Below are 26,445 nucleotides of genomic sequence, written 5' to 3'. Positions count from 1 at the left end.
AGAAGACACAAACATGATCCAAAAGCATTTAAAATAAAGACACAAAGGAAAATATGAACAAAATAAACACAGCAATGGTAATAATAAAACAAGCTAGAATTCATAGCAAAATGCCTCAGGACAAAAGAACTACATATTTTTTTAATTAATGAAGGGAATTACGTACAAAGAAGGTAGGTAAAGTGGTTATTAGCATTGCAGCATCAATCAACCTAGCATCCAAGTATAAAAAGCAAAAGCTATTGTTAGAAATAAAACAAAAACCTGACAAAATTACAATTCTTCTGAAAGATTAAAACCCCTCCCTCAGAATGACACAGGCCAAGGAAACAAAAAATAAATAAAATATAGATTAGAATAATACAATTAATAATAAGCTTGCTTTAATATACACATAGAACTTAACTCCCACTTGGGGCGTCTGGGTGGCTCAGTCGGTTAAGCGGCCGACTTCGCTCAGGTCATGATCTCGCGGTCCGTGAGTTTGAGCCCTGCGTCGGGCTCTGTGCTGACAGCTCAGAGCCTGAAGCCTGTTTCAGATTCTGTGCCTCCCTCTCTCTGACCCTCCCCCGTTCATGCTCTGTCTCTCTCTGTCTCAAAAATAAACGTTAAAAAAAAAAAAAATGTTTAAAAAAAAAAAAAAAAAAAAAAAAAAAAAAAAAACTTAACTCCCACCACAAAGAAGAAATACATGGTTATTTTTCCAAATGCCCAAGCAAAACATTTTTAAGTGGGTGGCTAATAGGATGTAAAGAAAATCTCAAATTCACAAAAAGTAGAAATATTGCAACCCTAATTCTCTATAGTAAAAAGAAATAATAAGCACATGAATAATATGAATAATTTCTTACATATCAAATATTTAAAGATAAAATAAAAATCTTGGAAGATCAAGACTTTCATATAGTTAGGTTTGTAAGCTCCATAGGTCAAGTATCATGGGTTCACCACTATGTTCTCAAATTGACAGTTTCTGCCAAATGGTACAATTGATACAAACTTTTTTATTACAGACTTTCTAGTTGAGTCAAAATACATGGAAAATATTCTAAAAATTTTCGTATCAAAAATCACAGTCATTCTGATTTTGAATTTAATTTTTATGTCAGAAAGGTTAAATATCTTCTTAGAATTTAATTATCCCTATATTTATGACGAATGTATACAAATTGTCACACAGTCACTTATGCGTTGGAATTCAGGATTTCAGATGTTAGAAATGTATTATGGCACATATATAGCATATATCATATAACAGCCCCAGTGGAGTGTAAGGCAGTATCCCAAATAAAATGCATTAATATTCCTGCAACATATAAATGTTCACTTTAATGAGATAAACACTACAAAAAGTTTAATGACAATACTGGTCTGGTTCTGCTGCTGAATGAATTCAAATTGGGTCAGGTTTGCCTGCTGAATATGTTATCAAAAAACATTTGTTTTTCATAGGTTTTGCTTTTTCAAATTGAATTGAGCCTTGTACTTTCAACTGACAAACACTCAAATGCGTTCCTAATGTATGCAAAATACTGTTTAGAACTAGTTGAGAACTGTGGTAGGGGGGCAAATGAGACTTGGGAGTGGTGGAGATGAAGATATTCTAAAGCTTGAAACATACAACACAATAATCTATACTCAAAAGAATGATCACTTTCATTAAACTAGCTAAATGCTTAAATTTACTAAACCTCATATTTAAAAGATTCTACTATATCAGGAATGATATCAGATTGCCAGACTGAATGGAAACTAGCTATATGAAATGCCAGGTCAGTATTTCAAAGTACACTGAATTACCAGAAACTCTGCCATGGATTCTACAATTTCAAGTACAATCAGTGTTATTAGGAGACTATATCAGGAAATTAAATCAGAAATAACTCCTATCTGACCCTACACTTAAATTCAGTGGGTATGAGATTTCCCTTTCCAGTATATAGAAAATTCAGAAAAACATCAGCCCAAACCCATAATTAATAATAAATTAAAAAGCAGTTAAAGGGGGCAGCTGGGTGGCTCAGTCAGTTAAGTATCTTACCTCAGCCTAGATCATGATACCGTAGTTTTTGAGTTCAAGCCCCACGTCGAGCTCTGTGCTGACAGCTCAGAGCCTGAAGCCTGCTTCTGATTCTGTGCCTCCCTCTCTCTCTCTGTCCCTGCCCCACTCCTGCTCTTTCTCTCTCAAAAATAAAAACAAACATTTAAAAAAAAAAAGCAGTTTAGGGATGCCTGGGGGGTCTCAGCTGATTAAACATGCAACTCTTGATTTCAGTTCAGGTCATGATCTCAGGGTACATGGGATCAAGCCACACATTGGGCTCCAGGCACTGATATCATGGAGCCTGCTTAGGATTCTTTCTCTCCGTCTCTCTCTCTGCCCCTCACCACACTCTCTCTCTCAAAATAAATAAACTTTTTTTTTTAAGTAGTTTAATATAGAATAAAGGCCACATATGAAAAACCCACAGCTAACATCATACTCAATGGTAAAAAACTGAGAGCTTTTCCTCCAAGATTAGGAATAAGAAAAAGATGCCCACTCTTGCTACTTTTATTCAACACTGGATGTCCTAGCCAAAGCAATTAGACAAGAAAAAGAAAGGAGGCATCCATATTTGTAAGGAAGAACTTAAACTGTCACTGGCAGATTATAGGGTATTATACATAGAAAACCTTAAAGACTTGACCAAAAAACTACTAGAAGTAAAAAATAAGTTCAACAAAATTTCAAATTACAAAATTAATACCTAGAAATCGGTAGCATTTCTATAAACTAATAACAAAGTGGCAGAAAGAGAATTAAGAAAATAATTCCACTTACTGCTGCGCCAAAAAGAATAAAATACCTAGGAATAAACAACCAAAAAAGGTGAAAGACCTTTACTCTGAAAACTATGAAATGATGAAAGAAATTGAAGACAATGCAAACAAATGGAAGGATATTCCATGCTCATGGACTCAAAGAATATTGTTAAAATGTCCATACCAGCCAAAGCAACCTACAGATTTAATGCAATCCCTATCAAAATACCAACAGCACTTTTCATAGAGCTAGAACAAACAATCCAAAATTTGTATGGAACCACAAAAAAGACCCCAAATAGCCAAAGCAATCTTGAGAAAGAACAACAAAGCTGGAGGTATCACAATGCCAGATTTCAAGATATATTACAAAACTGAAACAATCAAAACAGTATATTAGGCACAAAAATAGATACATAGACCAATGGAGTATAATAGCCCAGAAATAAGCCCACACTTGTATGGTCAATTAATCTATTATAAAGAAGGCAAGAATACACCATGGGAGAAAAGACAGTTTCTTCAATAAATGATGCTGGGAAAACTGGAAAGCTACATGCAAAAGAATGAAACTGGACCACTTTCTTCCCTAAGCACAAAAACAAATTCAAAATGGATTAAAGACCTAAATGTGACACCTGAAACCATAAAACTCCTAAAAGAAAACATAAGCAGTAATCTCTTGGACATTAGCCTTAGCAACATCTTTACAGATTTTTTACCTCAGGCAAGGGAAACAAAAGCAAAAATAAAGTATTGGAACTACACAAAAATAAAATGCTTTTTCATGGCGAAAGAAACCATCAACAAAATGGAAAGACAACCTACTGAATGGGAGATGATATATGCAAATGATATATCTGAGAAGGGATTAATACCCAAAATATATAAAGAAATTATACAACTCAACTGCAAAAAAAATCCTCAAATAATCCAATTAAAAATGGGCAAAGGACCTGAGTAGACATTTTTCCAAAGAAGGCATACAGATGGCCAACAGACACATGAAAAGATCTCAATGTCACTAATCATCAGAGAAATGCAAATCAGAACCATGAGATATCACCCTATACCTGTCAAAATGGCTAAAATCAAAAAAGAGATGAAATAACAAGTGTTGCTGAGGATGTGAAAAAAAAGGAACTCTTGATTTGGCACTACTGATAGGAATGTAAATTGGTGTAACCACTGTGGAAAATAGTACTGAAGTTCCTCAAAAAATTAAGAATATAATTACTATATGATCCAAAAGAGCAGCCCAAAAAGAACAAAAAAGAGTTATCTTCAAAGAAATTACACTTTTGTCTAGGAAGTAATAAATTTAAAGAAATTAACAAATTTAATTATCTGATAATAACTATGCCACTAAACTGTAAAAGAAAAGTTTAAGAAGATACATTCAGTTAATAAACATGTAAGATGCCCTCAAGGCACAAAATCACTGACTTAGAAAAAACTTTTTCATTCTACACTAGATGTTAACCCAACTATCACCTATTTAGTTTTCCTTTATCTAAAATTAACAGAAAGGAAAGGAAACATAAATAAATGAAATAAAAATAAATAAAGTATCTCAATAAGAAAGCAATTTCTTAAGGTAAGTGTGCATTTGCTAGGACACTAAAAGCAAAAATGTAACCAAGGAATATATATATATTTCCAATAGAGATTTTCAAATTAGAAGATTTACAGACAAATAAAACTGTGAACTAAATTACAGAAATTAAATTAAATGACAGATATAGTCCAAAGAAAAACTAACATATAACTAAATCTATAAGGAATACAAATAAGTACAGAAAAGTTCAAACACCGAATTTCTAAAACTTTGACATGAAAGTTTCAGTTGCTTTTGTAAAGAAAATAATTTAAAAAACCCAAACCTGCCATATTCGTGTAAGTCCATGTTCCAATTTCTTTTTTATGTAGCCACGATCAAAATTAGTTTCTTCAGTACCCATATTACTCCCTTCTGAAAATAAAAGAGGATACATATCTTCAGATCTGATTCCCATTTTTGTTTTCCGAAAAAAACATTTTAACTCTCATGTATTGTAAGCCTATGTAAAATATACAAATATTTATACAATCAAAACAATGTCAAAAATAGGTATTAGGATTAAACCCATTTGATAAGATACACAAATTCAGACTGTGAAATGCTAAGCATTCTACACTTAAGACCACTCAGTACCTATGTGATTGCAGCTGGAATTCTAACTTGGGTAGTGTGATTGCAGAGACAAGGTTCTCGATGACTGCCAGGGCATTACAGGAACCAATAACCTAAGTATCAGTTAATATGCATGTTACCAAAAGTACAGATTGCAGAACTGCACATGCAGTAAGGTAACGATGCATATGTTTTATATTTTTCATAATCCAGGATAGTCTTATCCATTCCAAATAATCTAACAATGTCCAGCTCAACAGGTAAGAGCAATGATGTGCTTCAAAACAAATTTCCCCCCTAAAAGCAACTGAAAATGCAATTATGTACATTTATATTAAAAAGATTATGCCTTTTTATGACTAAACTATGTGGAACAACTGAGGATGTTATTTCATCTTAGGCTAGCAGGGTGTCCACTGGTAACCAGCAAAAGGCCCTTGCATAGGCCACATCCCAGGTTCATGCCTCGTGTACCTTTGACCACTCCTACAGCTGAAGCTATTTATTATCTGTTCAGTGTGGCTACCAAGAATCCAGCAGCTCAGGGCAGTGCACCCAGACTATACCTTTAGAGTTTTATTTTATGATAGTAAAGTGTTAAGATACCAAGAGTAGCATTACAGCAGGTGACCTCAAGACTGTTTCAGCTTTATGAAGTTCTGTGAAGAAAAATTTTCAAATTTCGGACTCCTACAATTGTATTTCTTAATGTGAATATGAAAGGATTAATTTCAAGTGAAAAAATGACTTTTTGGAGTTCTATTGTCAGCTGTTAGGCTCATCAGAGTCCTGAATATTCTTAAAATACACAAAATCAGGTCAAGGAATTGTAGCAGAGAGGATTAAGTATGAAAGGCTCAATTGGTGTTTTAAGTTTGACTCTATAACCCAATAAAAATACAAACATATATACAATAATACATGCAAACTATGAGCCTGAAGCAAAAAAGCAAACCTCACTATGATGAATATATATTGTCCCCTAAACTCTTATTTTATATCTAAAGTTGTATTAATTTTGTTCCAAACTTTGTCTTTGGTTTCTCCTTAATGTATTAGAAAAGGGAAAACAGGTGCTGAAATGTCTTAACAGTTTCTGCAACTAGAAAAAAAAAGAAAGGTTGCCAAAACAGGATAAACTTGTGAAGATCTGGAATCCCATTAAGCCGAGCAATTCCCTAAGTAACCTGAGGTTTAAAAAGAAAAAAGGCAGGAGTGCCTCGGTGGCGCAGTCGGTTAAGCGTCCGACTTCAGCCAGGTCACGATCTCGTGGTCCGTGAGTTCAAGCCCCGCATCAGGCTCTGGGCTGATGGCTCAGAGCCTGGAGCCTGTTTCCGATTCTGTGTCTCCCTCTCTCGCTGCCCCTCCCCCGTTCATGCTCTGTCTCTCTCTGTCCCAAAAAAAAAAAAAAAAGAAACAGGCATACATATATTTCATTAATATAATAGTCTTATTATCTCTTGACCCATTTCATTTGGTATTAACAACAACCAGTGTAAGCACTTCATATTTTCTCTAAACTTTACACCAAATCTACAAGTAGATGTGTTACTACCCTATATGGGACTTTTTATTTGTTCTGTTTTTTTTTTTTAATCTATCATTCTAAGAGGAAAGCTGAGGCATGGAGAAGATAAACTTCTTCACATTCTTATCTATGGAAAATGGCAGTCAAAATTGGAAGCCATGTATCTCTGACTGCAAAGCCCATGCTCACAGAGGTAGTACAGGGATGAGAGTATAGGAGTTAGGTAAAAACAGTCTGGCCTAGAAACCTAGCTCAGTGTCCACTCCTTTCTCCTGCTTTCTCATCTTTCCCTACCTTTGCCATCCTCCAAGCAATGTTTCTAAAAGGATTCCTTCTGTAGAATTTTCCTCTGTTATTTTTTTCAAGTTTATTTATTTATTTTTAGAGAGAAAGAGAGAGAGAATGAGGAGAGGGGCAGAGAGAGAGAGAGAGAGAGAGAGAGAGGGAGAGGGAGAGGGAGAGACTACCAAGAAGGCTCCATGCTTAGCACAGAGCCCGACATGGGGCTCAGTCTCATGACCATGAGATCATGACTTAAGCCACTATCAAGAGTTGGATGCTTAAATGAGCCACCGGGGCACCCCCATTATTTTTGGCTATCTATATATCCTATATATATTTATAAGCTTCTTATGAGTCAAGACAAATATTAAACTTATGTCTTCTATACTACCAGAATCCTACAGTAAGATTTGAGTGAGCTTCCACCCACCCAACCACAGAAACAAAGCATCTCAGAAATTAGAAGCTACTAAAATAATTTGATTGATTAGCTACATTAAATTGTGTGCAAAACAAAAACTTGTGCAGTATAATTTGTTTTGACCATATTAAACAAAATGCTGATAAAAGCATTTAGTACTTTTAAAAAGTATCTCGAATACTTAATCTAAGCTATTGTACAAGGATAATCACTTAAGACATATAGTTATATAAATGAAGTAATTTAAATATAATGTCTAGTTAATATAATTTCTCAAAGATTTCTTCCTTATGTAGCTGACTATACCATAGTCATTTAAAGTTGTGGTTTTTATTCAAAGATTAATATTTTAAAACCTTGCTTTTTATGAAATTTTAAGTCCTACTGTGTTTTCACAGGAAGAAAAATATAATTATTAATCCTTAGAATCTAGCTTTATTAGTACAACTTGAGAACTAGCAAAAAGATTTAATAGTAAACATTAGCATTAATTTTACAGTAAATTTGGACAGACCAAACCTTAACTAGTTTGGAATTAATTTTTTCAAAGACCTTTTGTTAATAATTTAGTCCTAAAGTCATCATGACATATTCCTGAAAACTGGTAGTATCTGTCACTTAAGAAGTCCTTTGGCCCAGTTAATCCCCAAAGATAATGGAGATTGTAAAGAAAATGAATGACTTGGGGCACCTGGGTGGCTTAGTCAGTTAAGCATCTGACTTTCGCTCAGGTCATGATCTCACAGTTCGTGGGTTCGAGCCCCACATCGGGCTCTGTGCTGACAGCTCACAGCCTGGAGCCTGCTTCGGATTGTGTCTCCCTCTCTCTCTGCCCCTCCCCCACTTGTGCTCTGTCTGTCTCTCAAAAATGAATAAATGTTAAAAAAAAAAAATGATTTCCAGGGTGCCTGGGTGGCTCAGTCAGTTAACATCCAGCTCTTGATATCAGCTCAGGTCACAATCTCACAGTTCATGAATCGTGCCCTGCGTCAGACAGTACAGAGCCTGCTTGAGATTCTCTCTCTCCCTCTCTCTCTGCCCTCCCCTGCTTAGGCTTTCTTTCTCTCTCTGTTTCTCAAAATAAATAAACTAACTTAAAAAAAATTATAGATTAAAATGATTTCATACCAGCAGCAGAAGTAGTATCCTCATTGTCATGCTTTTCATGCCATTCCATAGTCCTGTAATAGCTGAGCATAACTTCCCACAGTGCTTTGCACAGGTCTGCAAGGCATGGAATATAGCTGTCTGGGGTAACATGCTGAAGAAAATGAGAAAAGTTAACTTGAAAATTATCACAACTTGCCAAAAGGAAATCAATCAATCAATCATGTCATTTGTGCAAACTAAATACCTTTGACAATTTCTAAATTCTAGAAATTACATGGATATTATAGATATTCCATACCTATTAATATTTAAAAATAATGTCTTAGGGGCGCCTGGGTGGCGCAGTCGGTTAAGCATCCGACTTCAGCCAGGTCACGATCTCGCGGTCCGTGGGTTCGAGTCCCGCGTCAGGCTCTGGGCTGATGGCTCAGAGCCTGGAGCCTGTTTCCGATTCTGTGTCTCCCTCTCTCTCTGCCCCTCCCCCGTTCATGCTCTGTCTCTCTCTGTCCCAAAAATAAATAAAAAACGTTGAAAAAAAATTAAAAAAAATAAAAATAATGTTTTATATAATGTGGCTATGATATAATATGTGGTCTCAGATCTCCCTAATGAAAATGTGTGGATTTACCCCCGTCTATCCTTTGTATAAACTACCAGTTTGCCCTTCTGCCCTTTTTTTCCTGCAGGTAGAGTGATGCCTCCATCCTATTTTGTAGGCTTTCTGTCAAAATGGAACATCTGCTTCATCATTTGAGATTTCCTAACATTTCTTCTTTTGGTAATTAACCCACAAGAACCAATCATGCTGATAAAACACTGAAAGGCTAGTAAGACTGGTATATTAAGCTCTCCAAAGTAAATAGCTGGTAGAAATAAGTACATAGCAGGTATAATTATGGTGTGACTGATGCTTAGGATAGCACAGGTCGGTAGTGGTCCTCTCTCTTTCAAGAAGTTTTTTCTCTCCATAATGATCTTTCCCTCCTCTAAGCTCCTTGTTTATTAAAACATTCATCAAGCAATTAATAAAAATACTAACTTGTATGACTCAGTCCATTTTTATGTAAGCATGTCAAATCTCTGAAATTCAACTAGGAAGTAGTAAAATAAACGAGTTGTTAAGCTCTGGAGTCATAGCCCAAGTTGGGTTTAAGCCAAGAATGGCAGGATGGTTCAATCTTACAAAATCTATTAATATAATTCATCATGTTAACAGTGTAACAAAAAAAAATCAAATGATTATTCTAAAAGATGCTGGAATAAACCTTTTGACAAAATTCAACAGCCGTCTGTAATAATAACTCATAAAAAATAAAAATGGATGGATATTTCCTTAAGATAAGAAAACTAAGGCATACCCCCTGTGGTTAGGAACAAGACAAAGAAGCCCACTATCTCCACCACTATTTAACAATGTTCTGGAGGCATTAACCAATACAATTACACTATAAAAAAGAATAAGAAGCAAATAAACAGGAAAATAAGAAACCAAACTATAACTATCTGCAGATGATATAATAATATATCTAGAATATAATTCTTAGAGAATCAGTGATAAAAGTAACTAAAACAATAAAATAATTCAGCAAGGTAGCAGGTTATAAAATTAGTGCATTTGTGTATATATATATATATATATATATATATATATATATATATATAATAACCATTTGCAAGATACACAGAATGAGAAACTTCCACTTATAATAACAAAAGAGATAAAAAAGATGAAATTTTTTGGAACTTAACAAATAATGATCCAAAATTCTATGAAGAAAACTGAAAGACATAAAATAGACTGGAACAGAGAGACATCTCTTTTTTTTTTTTTTTCTTTTTTTTTCAACGTTTTTTTTTAATTTTTTATTTTTGGGACAGAGAGAGACAGAGCATGAACGGGGGAGGGGCAGAGAGAGAGGGAGACACAGAATCTGAAACAGGCCCCAGGCTCTGAGCCATCAGCCCAGAGCCCGACGCGGGGCTCGAACTCACGGACCGCGAGATCGTGACCTGGCTGAAGTCGGACGCTTAACCGACTGCGCCACCCAGGCGCCCCAAGAGAGACATCTCTTATTCTTGACTATGATGTGTCAACATCATCAAGATACCAATTCTCCCTAATTTATGAATTTACTGAGATAGAAATTAAAAAAGGCCAGAAATAGGTCCAGCCTCATATGAAAATACAGTATTTGATAAATATAGGTGACGATAGTTTTTTTCATAAATAGTGTTAGGATAACTGGATAGTCAGTTGGAAAAAGACAAAGTTAGACCCACTCCTCACACCATATAAGAATAAACTCCAAAAGGATAAGAGATCTAAATGTAAAAAATAAAACTATACTAGCACTAGAAGAAAATTTGAGTTAATTCTTCCCTCAGCTTGATGTAAGGAAAGGCTTTCTAACTATGACTCAAAATTAGAGGTAATAAAATGTAAAAGTTGATACATTTTACTACATAAAAATTTTTAAAAAGAATTTACATGGCAAAACAAAACACTATAAACAAGGTCAAAAGACAAATTTAACAAACTTGAAAAATATTCACAACATATATCGCAACAAAGTGTTAATATCATGCATTTATAAAGAACTCTCTGGGGCTTCTGGAGGGCTCAGTCAGGTAAGCATCCGACTCTTGATTTCGGCTCAGGTCATGATCTCACAGTTCGTGGGATCGAGCCCCATCTTGAACTCCATACTGTCAGTGGAGCCTACTTGGGATTCTCTCTCTTCCTCTCTCTCTGCGCCTCTCCCACTCACTCTCTTGCTCTCTCTCAAAATAAATGAATAAACTTAAAAACAAACAAACAAAAAACTCCTAAAAGTTTTTTGGGGAAAAGACCAAGCATCCTATAAAAGAATGGAAAGAAGTTACAAGCAAACTTCACAAAAAGAGATACAAAAATGCCATTAAACATATGAAAAACATGTCCCACTTCACTCATAACAGGACATATGTACATTAAAACTACAATAAGATATAAATTCTCACTCATCAGATTGGTGAAAATTTTAAAGTTGACCACTAACAAAGAATCTCTTCTTGACCAAACTCTAGCTAAGATTCTCTGAGCCCTCTTCTTGACTAGGCCTCATTCTTGGCCTGTAAAAAATCGAACAAAACACTAACATAGTTTGTAAAAGCTCAAGGCTGCATACTAGGATGACCCTAGTCCCCATTAACATGCCTACTGAGAAAACTCAAGCCTGCCAAAAGAATTTACTGTTTCTTTCAGCTAACACCTGAAGATAGGCCTCCTGTCTCCCAGCCTCTGAGGGAGAGAGTAGGAGCCTAACTTCCATAAGTGCCAGTCAGCAAACCCAGATGGGCTTCACAAGGATTAACCCCTACCTCCTGCTTTTTGTAATTTTTCATTTCCTGACTCTAAGCTCCAACTCATACCTTTCCCCTCTAAAATGCCCAGTAACCTCTGTACAAAATGAAAGGTGAACTTGGTTCACACTGGATTCTTTTCCATTTCTCAACAGTGTATTATTAAAATCTTTCCATACAACTTTAATTAGTATTTGGCTTTGTTTATCTTTGATACTCTGTATACTCTGTTGGCAAGGCTATGAAAAAGCACCCACCCTCATACACTGCTAGTGGGAATGAAAAATGATATAAACCTATGGAGGAGAATTTGGCATTGTTTAACAAAACTACATGTGCATGTTCCCTTTGACCCAGCAATCCTGCTTCTAGGAATTTATCCTGAATTTATCCTCAAACAATGTGAAAATACTTATGCACAAGATTATTTATTGTGAAGGATTATTTGTAATCACAAAATATTGATATCCATCTAAATGTCCAAATAGGAGACTGGTTGAATAAACTAGTGTTTATACACACAAAGGAGCACTATGTGTGTATAAACTACGAAAATGATAAGTTGACAACACATATTTAAATTTTAATTAAAAAAAATTTTCCTGGTAACCATCCGTTTGTTTGCTATAGCTAAGAGTCTGTTATTTGGTTTGTCTGTTTTTTATCCTTTGTTCATTTGTTTTGTTTCTTAAATTCCACATAAATTTTTTCTCTGAATGACTTATTTCACTTAGCATCATATTCTCTAGCTCCCTGTAAGAGGGGAGGTAGGTGAGAAGATGTGTGAAACAGGTAATGGGGATTAAGAGTACATCAAGATTTTATGAGCACTGAGTAATGTACTGAATTGTTGAATTACTCTGTTGTACACCTGAAACTAATCCAACACTGTATGTTAACTATACAGGAATTAAATTTTTTTTTTAATTTCCCCTTCATGACATACATATATGAGAAAGGGAAATTTTTTTAATTATATACAAGTTTTTTATATATATAAAATATATTTTTAAAAACACTGAAGTTAGTTACCTTTACAAGGTGGGGCTGGGAATGAAATGGAAGAAACGTAGGAGGAAGTGACACTTTTCTAAATATACCACATAGACTATAAGTAACCCATTCATAGAAGAATTAGAATGACCATCCACATTTACACATGGCTTACAGAGATTAATATAAAATATTATTGCATATTTATGCCATAATTTGGAGTAATTTTTTATGTATATATTTCATGTTTACTTTTATAATTACCACTTGACAATGAACCAGTCTTGGTTGTTTTTCCCTTTGGTTTATTTTTATCCCATCATAACAAATCTCTTGTAGCACACACATTTAATAAAAACTTGATACTGATGCACATGGTCAAGAAAAAGTCAAAAGCAGAGGGCAAAGAAAAAAAACATCACAAAAAAAGTTCTGGGCTGCAACTCCTCAATCATTCACCTAAATAAAGGTACTCTTCTACAAGTCAATTTTTTTCACTTTCATAAACTCAACTTTACATAAATTTATATTTATATTATGCAAATAAATTTAATCTAATTATATACCAACATTCTTTGGGGTAGATAAAAGGAAGACAATTCTTATTTCTTCCCAAAGAAAAATTATGGCTATACAATTGTGTTATAGCCCACCAATTAATTTTTATTACACTTGTCACAGTTTAACAAACCAGAAAATTGAATCTTAGAACTACTACTACCTTCTATTTTCCACCCAGCCACTGTCTAGCTACATTATTTGCCTATTTTTTCTAGGAAAAGGAGGTTCTTTACTACGTTTCGTCTTGATGATTTGCTGAAATTTAATGTGTTCGGACAAGATACAGAGATGTATACGTATTTTTTCCCAAAAAAGTTGAAATTATTGAAGTTATAGCAAGCTTTTTGTCACCAAACTGACCCAAGTGTAAATAATTCATAAATCCAGCTAAACCACTGCACATGCCCAAAAGTCTCCCAAAAGAATCCATATTTTATCATCTTCAAAAATGTTCATATGTACTAACATAAGACTATGATGCACTGAGCACAAGATAACAAGATGACTCTTGCCTAAATTTTTAATTTAAAATAGAAACAAATGCAGAGATTCATTGTACTAAATACATAGTTTAAGAAAAAAGGGCAAGGTGGGCTAGATAAAAAAATAATGTTTTCAATACATTTAAGCCCGGATGTGTTCATTTCTGCACTTGAAGACCATGTTGGCAATAAATTAAAAGAGTCATTTCATTTTATAACTGGACTCCAAAAACCACTTTCCACTATACCATGTAACTAAGTGGTGTCAACTCTCATAGCAACAAATGGTTCTCTCATGCTTTTAATACCTTATTACTAAAATCATTCACAACTAGTATTCTCTCATTACTTTATAAAAATCTCCTCTAAATTTCAAATAGAGAACCTTTATTACACAGACATGGGTGAATCATAACTATAACAAAAGAAATTCAAAGAAACCAACAAATAAGCAAATAATTGCGCAAGTAATCAAAAACTAAAAGGCAGGCCGAGAAGAGAATCTGGGTTTCTGAATTAACAGCCCATGAAACCTCCACTCAGACATCTATTCTTTTTCACACCAGCAAGGTGTATTAGAAACAGGCTTAGAGAAGGAACTGGAAGTCCTGGGTCCAGCCAGCACCAGTTCCACAACTTATCAGTCACATACCCGTCCACAAAACACCACTCTGGATTTAAGTTTCGCCTTTCATAAAATAGTGTTAGAGATTCCTGGATCTAACTACCTCATCACTAGTTTAATCCACTCACCAATTACTAAATGCCTAATACTTCATCTCAATTCAAATCCCAATTAAGGGAGGATTCGTTTAGAAAAAAACCAGGAATACCAAGGCAGAGGAGCACCATATTGTAATTCCAGTTCTATGTTTGTATCACGTATCAATCATAGCAATGAAATCTTGATCAATTTAGATAATATTCACAGCAAGACATCCCAAAGAACTGAAATAACATGTCTTTAAATTCTTTTAAAAACTAAGAATATATGGGAAATAGAAATTTAATTATCAAATATTACTCTGTGTTCAAGAGTTATTTTCCATTGCCATTCTTTGAAAGCTAGTAGTGTCAATTTATTCAGCAAAGGTTGTGAGGTGAAGGAAAAAGAAAAAAAAAGTACGGTATTTTAGAAATATCTCTCAAAAACATACAGACAAGAAAGAATATTTTAAGTAATCTAAAAAATTTTAAATCCATAACCTCTATACAGATAACATAGATCTCTAGTAACTCTGAAGGTTATAAAAGGTAACAGAGGGAGCAGGATTTGGAGAATATTCACAAATCTGGATATTACAATGTAAAAAATTTCAACACAGTATTACCATTATGCTTCACTATTCAAACATCAAAATAGGCTTTTTTTTTTAATGTGTATCTATTTTTATTTTTGAGAGAGAATGTGCGTGCATGTGAAGGGGAGGAGCAGAGAGAGAGAAGGAGAGGGAGAATCCCAAGCAGGCTCCACACTATCGGCACAGAGCCCGATGCGAGGCTCAGACTCATGAACCATGAGATCGTGATCTGAGCGGAGTAGGACGCTTAACCAACTGATCTGAGCGGAGTAGGAGCTGAGTGGGACACTTAACCAACTGAGCCACCCAGGCACCCCCCAAATAGGCTTCATAATCAAATCTTGAAGAACACTTTAAAAAAATCCACAGATATCATATCCCTTTCTTCCTCACTGTCAGCTAACACTTTGCACCTTCCATTTCTGCTATTTAACCATCTCAACCAACATACCTGGTCAAAATAAAAATTATGAAATTAGCTTATTAAAACAGCAACATTCCAGCCCAGACTATAAGCAGTAAGTGAGACTCTAGAGGACATTTTCAAAGAACGTGAAATGAACATAAGCAGCCTTTCCAATCTGAAGCATGCAATGAAAAAAAGTCATCTTTTAAAAGTTGCTTAAGTGCAAAGTGGTAAATATGAAAAAAAAAGATGCTGCAGAATTTAGTTTTCTCTTATTAATTTACTTTTATATTCCTCAGAAATCTCTACTACCAAATACTTACAAAAATTTCAGGAAGATGATTTTTCTATTAAAACATCAAAATAAAAATTCTTAAGGAATATCTTAAGGTATTTTTTGTTGTTGTTTCACTTTGATTTAGCACTCTGATCACATCATGACAAACATAAAGGGAACAGATGTCTTGGCATCCTCACAGGGCTCCCCAACTCCCAGCCGCTGCCACCCTCCATCCCCAACTTCAAACACACACTGATAGATTAAAAAAAAAAAAAAAACCCACAAAGAGTTAGCAGTATCTTCAGATGAATACTGCTAGTGCTGTGAGCTGCATCACCAGAAGCTGGTGGGGAGGACCACTGCCTGTCCGGGAGGACCACCACCTGTCCGGGAAGACCACTGCCTGTTGGGGAGGCTTCAGGAAAGATGTTGCAGATTCAAACAGCACTTGGCCCTGGAGCTAAAAACATCTCTGGGGAGGCTAAACTCCAGACCTAAGGAAGTGTCTGGGCCAAGCAATTACAAGATCTTTCCAACCTTGAATTACTTCTGTGAGGGCCACGCTGTACAAAATATGAATATCTTCAGTACTTTTTAGCCACTGGAAGCCAGAAATGTGCACAGTATAGCGGACTGGATAGCCACACGTTGGGGCTTAGGGCCCGACTTTGTGACTTACTCAGTCATGATGTTATAAATATCACTTCATTTATCTAAACACCCCAAGGGATAAAGCAAATAATCTAAATTCTCTCTACTAGGTTATTCTGAAGCTTTAAACTCTATGACTCTCCAAAGACAACAATATACATACGCTGTAGCAAAACTTCTCTTGTGTCAAACTAGATTCATTCATGATTTAAAAACACAAATGTATCATGGTGAAAAAACAGGCACTCTCATCTCCCAGGCATTTTTATCATTAATGCTAAAATTGTATATATCTATGAAGTCATATGCAATAAGTATGATATAAATGATGCTAACTCGGAACTAAGAACCTCGCACCTTCTAAATTGTGAAACAGAAAGGTCTCCTGTAAATTCAAATTGCTATTAAATGGCCTTAATCAAATAGTTTAATACTCAAACAAAGCAGGTATAATCAGAATACATAATTTATCTTTCAAAGTTACAAGTGATAAAATGCTGTGAGATTACCACAAAAAAAAAAAGGGGGCAGTATTTAAGTGTAAAAACACTATCAAATTAAAAATAAGGTTTCTTGACAGGTCTCAAGAATGACTTTCTACCAGGAAATTATTTTTTGTTTCTGCTGACAGTGTGTGCCAGGCTTTAAAAATAGGTTGGTTTTTCAACATTTATTCCCATCCTCCACCACAACACACACACACACACACACACACACACACACACACACACATATCACCCAGCAGACTACCTTACACTGACTGGTTCTTAGATGTGGGCAGCCCAGGGGCCTTGCCACACCTGAGCCAGTTTCAAGTGACCAGAAAACCCCTCCATTTCCAAAGAGGCAAGGCTGGATGCCCAGATAACTACAACCCAATGTATGTACTCCACTGGCACTCATTAGTCCCCAAGAATACTGAAAACAACCAAATATTCATACTAAAAATCCAGTTAAAGCAAGTCAGACAACCTAACACTGCTCACTACCCCAACCCCCCAGCTCCCACCCCAGACACAGCCACATACATTGTGCCTGTTGGAATCCAAGACCCAGCTCAAAAGTTGCAGCTTTCTCTTAACAGTAAGATACGGTTTTGCTTTCCTTAGAACCTTAAAGAACTATGTTGACCCCAATGACACTTTATGTTGTTTCAACTTTTCTTATCCTACCTCTGATCATAATTAATGTGATCTTACTAGGTTATAAATTCTGTAACGCCTTATCTATCCTTGTTGAGCTAAACTGACTACTTGATTAACAAAAGCTGAGCAACGACAAGGGAACTGGTTTCTAATTTAGCAAGTCAGAGTACCAAGATAATGGAATTTTATGTCCTATTCCAGCATCCATGAAAGAAAGGGTCACAGGCTAGCGTGTTAGTTTGCAAGTAGGATAAAATTTCAGACCCTTCACGGTTCTTGACAATCCAGAGAATAAATAGCAGAGAAAATTTTTCCTTACCTATCTTTTGATTAAGTTTTGAACTTTAAAAATTACCAAAACCTAGTTTTTATTTTACCTTAAATATATAAAAATCAATATATATTCATATATAAACAATATATGAGTGGTGATGGTACAAATATGTGATAATAAATCCAACAGCTGAATTCTTTGGAGTACTCTACAACTGACCTGAGACAGCAACTCAAGTAAATACATAATATTGCTCTTCTAACTAAAAAGGCTTCTCTCTTTGACCAAATGTTCAAATTTGTAGCTTCCAGTAAGACAGAAAATGTCTGTTCACCTATCTAACCAAATCAACCAAATTAACCCCAATAATCAATTAAGTGTCCCAGTTGAATTTCCTTCACATCCTAAATATGCCTGACTGATAAACAACATAAATTATTTTGATATGCTACCTTCTGGTATCTGACAATTAAGCTATTAAATACAAAATAATCAGCATTCATGTGTACAAGGAGAGGGATAAGAGCAGACATTGCCGATGAGGAGTGTAAACTGAAACACACTTTCTAGAGGGCAATTTTGGAAAAATGAACCAAAAGCCTTTCACAATACAATTTCATTTCTCAACACTTACCCTAAATAATTAAAGATGTAGGCAAAGACTTAGCTTTAAGTCTATTTACTATAGTGTTGTTCATAATGACAAAAGCTAGAAATAACATAAATACCTAAGAATAGGAAGCTGGTTAATTAATCCACAGGATCTTACACTGAAACACTGTCAAGCTATTAAAAGTTATGTGGGTAGCATATTTACTGAAATGGAAAATTATTTATAATATAGAAAGTGGGAAAAATGTTATAAAACTGTGTGTACAGCATAATCCCACTTTTAAAAGCTATTTGCTTACATACACATTAAAAGAACCAGCTTTGCATGCATAAATATTAATTTTCTCCTTTTTGCTTATCTATATTTTCTTACAACTAATGTTTTACTTGTATAATTTCAAATATGTATACTTTTAAGAGTAAACATGTTAATTAATGATTGCTTAATTTGAGCAACTATTTATATAATCTACATTCTGTCTAACTCTATAAAGACTGTAAGTGATATAAGAACATATAAATACTAGACTAGTTTAAGTCAGAAAACAGCAAAAGGATAAAGAGGCAGTTAATTCTACAGAGAACAAAAACATGATTATTACTATACATGAACATTGAATTTAGCTCTGAAGTTCCTAGCGACTTATCATTCATTGTAAAGACAGTCCATATACTCTCACACCATTTGATGAAAGAAAATATATTCATAACAGAAAATGCCCTGAGAGTTTGGGAATAGAAACATGTTTTGACTAAAAAGAAGACTTGTCTTTAGGTTTCTATATGAACATCAAAATGAACTATATCTTCCAACAGAGGACTTACTAAAGACATTTACTAACTCTCAAAAAACTGACACTGAATTATAATTCAATACCAAGAGTTACTACTCAGAAGAATGAAAGTTTAAAAACCTAGAAGAGGGGCGCCTGGGTGGCGCAGTCGGTTAAGCGTCCGACTTCAGCCAGGTCACGATCTCGCCGTCCGTGAGTTTGAGCCCCGCGTCAGGCTCTGGGCTGATGGCTCGGAGCCTGGAGCCTGTTTCCGATTCTGTGTCTCCCTCTCTCTCTGCCCCTCCCCCGTTCATGCTCTGTCTCTCTCTGTCCCAAAAATAAATAAAAACGTTGAAAAAAAAAAATTAAAAAAAAAAAAAAAACCTAGAAGAATGGAGTATTACACTAGCCTTCGGTTTGTCTCTCTACGATGTATGCACACAAGGCACCTGTAAAAGTACACAGCACAAAGAAGGTACATAATGTTGGTTTCCTTTCCGTCACATTTAACTTAAATTTGAAATGTGTCAACACCATACCAATTAGAGACTAAGAGTTAAATCCAATTTACTCAAGAAACATTAAGCACCTCCAATGTGCCAGACTCTGAGAAAACACATACTGAAATGATTTCAAAAATTTTTTTCTAAAAAACAAAAAACAAAAACAAACAAACAAACAAAAAACTAACTCATTTTTCACCAAAGTATTACTACATTACCAAGCTCATTTCAAAAACAGAACTCAAAACTCATTAAGTTCATTTGGAAATGAAAAACTGAAAAATGGTTGGGAAAATTTCAGCCAGATTTAGCCAGCTTTATTACCATAAAATTAATCAATAACATCCTAATTAACATCTTTAAAAAGCTCCCCAAAGAAATCCAACAGCCTGCCAAACAAGGCTGTAAATAAATTTTTATAAATGATGCATACTTCATAAACTTTCAAATAACCTACAAATAGTTTCTCTACAAAGTTACTAAGTAAAGAGCATCTACTTGGTGTCTAGAAATCTCTCCACAGACTGGTATAAACATGTAGGGGTACATCAATGTACCCCACAATGTATTTGTGCTTCAAAATAATGTACATATTTTTAAAGCCTAAATTACTGATCTAAATAAAAACTGTAAGCCAATATATTCAAGAAAAACAGGAAAACCAGACAGAAAGATAAACTATAAAAAGAAAAATTGTGCTTCTAATTAAATCTTTCAGAAAACATTGTTTAGTAAAGAAAGAAAAGTAAGTACATTCAATTACAAAATGATTTCAAAAAGTTCAAAGCCAACTAAACTTTTAAACTCAGAGCAGGGGCTGACAGGACACAGAATTGGAGAAATGCCATAACAGAATAGGATGCTATTGGCCTTAAAAACTCTGAAGTTCTCGGTTTATCAGAGTAAACAGAAACAGAACACTAATTTTGCCCCAGATTTCTTTGTAAAGGGATATCAAAGAAAAAAAAAAGTACAATTTCATTCTAGCTCCTCTAGTAATAAACAGATAACTGTGAGGTGTTTAAAATAATACTATGAATGAGGGCAAGCAGATGATTAGAGTTCTATTTCCAATCTCTTTCTATTTAAATGAAACATAATTGTTCCCTATTTCCAGGAACTCTCATCCCTCTCTCAACTCTGCTGAGTATACTATTTCATGTATTTCACTTTTTAATGTTATATTTAAATGCTATCTAGGATTAAGGATTTCCTTCAAAATATTGCTATTAAACAGAGAAAACCAACTGCCCAAATGCCTGAACTCTTTCTTCTCATTTCTAAAATCTACCAGTCAACACCTTTTACACATCTCCTGAGGGCTGTGTTCCTTCTTTCTTACCTGACATAAGACTCTCCCACTAGCACATCCTCAATAAGTATTTTTTAAATGTTTTATTTTGTTTGTTTGTTTGTGTGTTTGTTTATTGAGACAGAGAGAGACAGAATACGAGCAGGGGAGGGCCAGAGAGAGAGGGAGATACAGTTTCCGAAGCAGGTTCCAGGCTCTGAGCTGTCAGTGCAGAACCCAATTCGGGGCTCGAACCCATGAACCGTGAGATCATGACCTGAGCCGAAGTTGGATGCTTAACCAACTGAGCCATCCAGGCACCCCACTCAATATGTATTATCAGTTACTTTTAATTGGGGCTAAAATGATTCACAATTGCTACGTATTAAAAAATCAAGAACCTTACATTCAAAAACAAGGTTCCTTCACAAATCATCTCCCTTGCTTGAGCTGTGCCATTACAGATCCTTTATATTTGTTCCCACCAGGAAAACATATTTAAATTTCCTTTCATCAGTTTATTTACTAAATTTCTAAGGGTTGTTTCCATTTTTCTCTCCTGAAGTAATCACCTTCATCTGTAGAATTCAGTTTCTAAAAGGTCACATCTTTTCATCAAACTAACAAATAAATAAATGTGATGAGAAATAATTTCTTTCTAATCTTCCCTGGTTTAAACATGTCAAATAGAATACAATATTATAAAACAAATTAAAACTTGCTTAGGTTTCAAAGAGATATCCACACCCATCTGCTTGTAACAGTACTGCTTAAATACTTCTAAGAGGCATGGGGTAAAGTTCTGAACTTTGTTAATTTTTTGTTGAGAATTGTGCCAAACAAAATGGGCCACCTTAAAATGGATCACATCCTTCACCTCATTATTCAGCTCCTCTACAACATAAAGAGCCCACCATACCTAATTCTGTTAAATCCTTTTCTCAAAGAAATTCCTCCAGGGGGCATCTGGGTGGCTCCAGTTGGTTAAGTGTCCAACTCTTGATTTTGGCTCAGATCATGATCTTACTGTTTGTGAGATGGAGCCCCGCGTTGGGCTCTGTGCTAACAGTGCAGAGCCTGCTTGGGATTCTCTCCTCCCTCTCTCTGTCCGCCCCTCCCCTGTGTTCTCTCTCTCTCTCACTCTTTCAAAATAAATAAATAAAATAAACTTAAGAAAAAAAAAAGAAACAAAAGAAATTTCTCCATGAAGCCATCATCAACATCTGCTATTACTCTCACCACTTCAAAACTCCTTCAAAGAATGTTTTAGCACAGCCTGAATATAAACCAGGAGTGTAAACTGTGTTGGATGTATAACAACGTATGTGCCAGCTGTTCTGTACAGGGGCTGGGAGGGTGGTTCTATGACAAAGCTCTAGTATACTGATAAATCACTTGTTTCCTTAATTTAACTGTATATACCTCGCTGTAATCATACATAGATGAATAATTTTATAAAGAACTACCAGATGTTTCCTGGAGTCATTTTAAGAAGGATTTACTCGGGGCGCCTGGGTGGCGCAGTCGGTTGAGCGTCCGACTTCAGCCAGGTCATGATCTCGCGGTCCGTGAGTTCGAGCCCCGCGTCAGGCTCTGTGCTGACAGCTCAGGGCCTGGAGCCTGTTTCAGATTCTGTGTCTCCCTCTCTCTCTGACCCTCCCCCGTTCATGCTCTCTCTCTCTCTCTCTCTCTGTCTCAAAAATAAATAAACGTTAAAAAAAAAAAAAAAATTTAAAAAAAAAAAAAAAAAAAAAGGATTTACTCAAAATAAAATCAAGGAAGATAAGCCCTTTGTTTTCTGATAATTTAAATATACACAGCTACTTCAAAAATCAGCTTCAAAAAAAACAGTGAAATTGTTTAAAAATGCTATGGTAAAAACTTTAAGCACAAATTTTTGTTCATAAACATTTATAAATTAAGTACAACTTTCATCTTTGTATTTTGTAAATGTACAGAGAACTTTCTCAAGAAGTAGGAGCACAAATATGTCTCTGACTTAAAAACATATCAAAGTTTAATGGTAACAAAGTACACTATACATATACACAAACACACACCAGATTTAATCAAAGTAAAGATTTAAGGACAAAAGCCTAATTTGTTTAAATGTTTGTTTTAATTATTTTTTTTGTTTTAATTATTAAAAGTTATTTTCTGCTGTAACAGAGAAATCACTAACTTGTAATAAATTGCTTTACCATGAGACATCTATTCGTGACAACACTAATATAATCAAAAAAATGAAATAGTGACAACACTAATATAATCAAAAAAATGAAACTGATTGCTTGGATATTTAATTTAAAAATATATACTATGAACCTAAGAAAACACATGGATAAGAAGATAAACAACACATTTCAAAATCACTGAAATATAACAAATGATGGCTGTACTTAGAACTGGATAACTAAAAATGTAATTATGCAACTATATCATACTTGAAGTTAATAATCATTAAGTTTGTGAAATAGTTCTCGTGATTTATGAAATGATTTTTCAAAAAAAATTTTTAAGCTTTATTAACAACCATCCACTGCCATTATTAACTTAATCCTTAATCTATCCTATATAATCACATCCTCCTGGAATATTTATTGTCTCTTAAGAATACTTCCCAATGGCCATAAAACCTGCACTTTTGACAAACTCAGTAAAGAATGAAGATTAGCTTAATTTTACACTGGTTTCTAGACATAATTACAGTAGAGAATAGATATCTACTTGCCATAACTGTTATTTTCTGAGTAGATGTTAGAAATAATTCAAGAAAGTCTCCAGTGAGAGACACAGAACATTGTTGAGCTAGAAATAAAGAGACCAAGGTCAACAATGACCTCCATATTATCAAATCAAGTGGTCATTTCTGTAATATCACCTTATGCAGACTCTCAGAAGCATCTGACACAGGTTTACAGTCAGTTCTTCTTGAAATACTTCTTCTGTAGGCTGTTCCACCATCTCCTAGTTTTTCTCCTACCCAGCTAGCTGCTCTTCCTCAGACTCTTCTATTGGTCTCTCCTCCCTACCTAATCCCTGAATGTCACAAGGCCAAAGGGCCCCATAGTTCATTTCTCTACACCCATTTCCCCAATATTCTTATCAAGTACCATGGACTTAAGTACAGTTAGATGCTGATGACTCCCAAATCTAACTTCAGCTCTTGTCTCTATAAGTTCTTTTATCCAACTGCCTCCTCAACAAGTCCACTTGAATGTTAATTGGCATCAAACAGAATTCATGACTTTCTACTACAAATCAGTCTTCCTTGTAAACACAAATGACACCACTGTTCTCCCAGTTGTTCATCATTCTTTTCCTCACACTCTATATCAATCCATCAGCAGGACCAATTCTAAAACAGAGCCCAACTCAGTTCACTTCTCACCTGTGGTTATATGACCTACAGACCTCTGTTTCTTTAAGAATGAAAAGAAATTGGTTACAGATGCTGACAAAAATAGCATTTATACACATGGAAAGACTGACCGAAAGTGTATACAGGGAACCAGCAAAGGTGATTGCTTTAGAAGGACCTTACATGCAATCACAGAAGAGAATTAAGAGCCTGAGAGAAAAGGGTAAAAGAAGCTATGACAGACTAAAGAGTCCATTTAGAAGCAACTGCACTCCATAAATCTATACTACCTCATCAACCTTTACCATTTGTGTGACTGAATCTTCCATTACGAGAAAAAGAATAATATGGGGAAAAAAAAAACGTTTGGCAAACATATTTGTTTTTATTTCAGTAGCATCTTCAAATAATAGGTGCTATGAAAAATGGAATGTGAATTTAAAAACTAAAAAAGAGAGACATATGAACAGTTATTAAATTACTACATACTGTACAGAGATCCTTATATTGCAGCTTTTGGAATTTTGTATCTGTGTTTCCTGAACATAGTTCCACATAACCAAGAACAACTTGAAACACAGTATTATGAATGGCTTGAGTGAAGTGCATGTGAAGTTGATCCATTGCTGTCTATGGAAAGAAAAAAACATATAACATAATTTCATGTTATTAAAATAAATAAATTTCAATGGATGTGAAAAACATAAGAAAAAAATCTTTACCAATTATAAATTAGGCACAAAGATCACTGTTTTTCATAAAATTATAATTGTACTGTTGATTATTTGCAAATAACCCTTCAAGTAACCATAACATCATATTCCTAAAGATAAATATGAATCGTGAACACTGCTCTGTTGCTTTGTGTTTGTGACTGGTACCCATCCTGCTCTTTCTTAGACATGTCAGGCATAATCACACCTTTGGATTCGCTCTGCCATCATTCCCTTATATTGTTCAGGATGCTTCTCAATGGTCACCTTCTCAAAGAACCATTTCTTGATCATCCTGTATAAATCAGTACTTGACTCTATCGACTTACGCTGATATCTATTTCTTTATAGCACTTGTTACAGCCAACATCCTGCTTCCCTCACTAAAAGACACATGAGGGCTCATACAGAGGTGCCTGGAGCAATGCACACTGTAGGTACTAATAAATATTTAACAAGTAAAAGCATTAGCCTAATGGGGGAAATTAGACGTTATGATCATATTTTTAAGGGTCTTTAAATATGTCTCTCAAAATTACCAAGCATCTACCTTCTTGTAATTTTTCCTAGGTAGCCTAAGACACACAAATTAATTAACTACGGTAAACAACCAAATTTCTTTATCCAGATTTTAAAATGTAAACAGAGTTTAAGTGGTTGGGTAAATTCTTAGATCTCCTTCTAAGACAGGAGATCATTTAAGGGAAGAAAACATTTACATCTATCATATTTAGCTATTTTTTAGATAAATGTATAATCCTATACATGGAGATGGTACAATTAACTTTCAAACAATGACACCCTTTGCAAATTTTTCAAGGAAGCCGTTGAACAGTAAGAGTATGTAAAGCCATGCACCATGAGGGTAAGTGAGAACAATCGGAGAATAAAAGAATTATTTGAAAAATCTGATAAATGAGGGGCACCTGGGTGGCTCAATCAATTAAACCTCTGACTCTTGATTTTGGCTCAGGTCATGATCTCACAGTGTGTGGGATCAAGCCCTGCATCGGGCTCTGTGCTTGAGATTCTTTCTCTCCCTCTCTCTCTCTGCCCCTCCCCCACACATACTCTCACACACTCTCTCTCAAAATAAATAAATAAGCATTAAAAAAAGAGAAAAATCCAATAAATGAAATGGACCTATTTTACAGGTAAACATACACAATACACAAAAGTTTACATACCACTTTGAGGGAAACATGCTGGCTCATCTAGGAACCATGAATCTCAATCAGGACCAAGAGCTGAGGTACAAGACTACACATCCTCTCCAAATGAATTATCTTATAATACACTTTTTTTAAAAAAACCTACATAAAATTGTGAAAATATTAAACCTGACAAACACTTCATAGTTCAAAACAAACCTCTGTAATGTTACACTCCATACACTCTGAGCCTATGTGAACCTATGTTAATATGGCATAAAAATTTA

The 26,445-nt window shown here is 34.9% G+C and overlaps 1 protein-coding gene across 2 annotated transcripts in view; it reads right to left on the bottom strand.

Annotated features, from left to right (window-relative positions):
- VPS50 (VPS50 subunit of EARP/GARPII complex) overlaps window positions 1-26,445 on the bottom strand; it is a 134,126-nt gene that overhangs the window by 62,197 nt on the left and 45,484 nt on the right. For both annotated transcript variants that reach the window (XM_030307960.1, XM_030307961.1), the window contains 3 exons: window positions 24,784-24,924; window positions 8,338-8,470; window positions 4,689-4,777 (listed from right to left, as the gene is read on the bottom strand). In XM_030307960.1, the coding sequence (XP_030163820.1) occupies window positions 4,689-4,777; window positions 8,338-8,470; window positions 24,784-24,924 (363 nt within the window). The remainder of the gene's footprint in view (window positions 1-4,688; window positions 4,778-8,337; window positions 8,471-24,783; window positions 24,925-26,445) is intronic.

Source organism: Lynx canadensis, chromosome A2 (assembly GCF_007474595.2).
Source record: "Lynx canadensis isolate LIC74 chromosome A2, mLynCan4.pri.v2, whole genome shotgun sequence".
NCBI classification, from domain to species: domain Eukaryota; kingdom Metazoa; phylum Chordata; class Mammalia; order Carnivora; family Felidae; genus Lynx; species Lynx canadensis.
The sequence above is the reverse complement of the archived record's forward strand: the minus strand, read 5'-3'. Positions and strand labels throughout refer to the sequence as shown.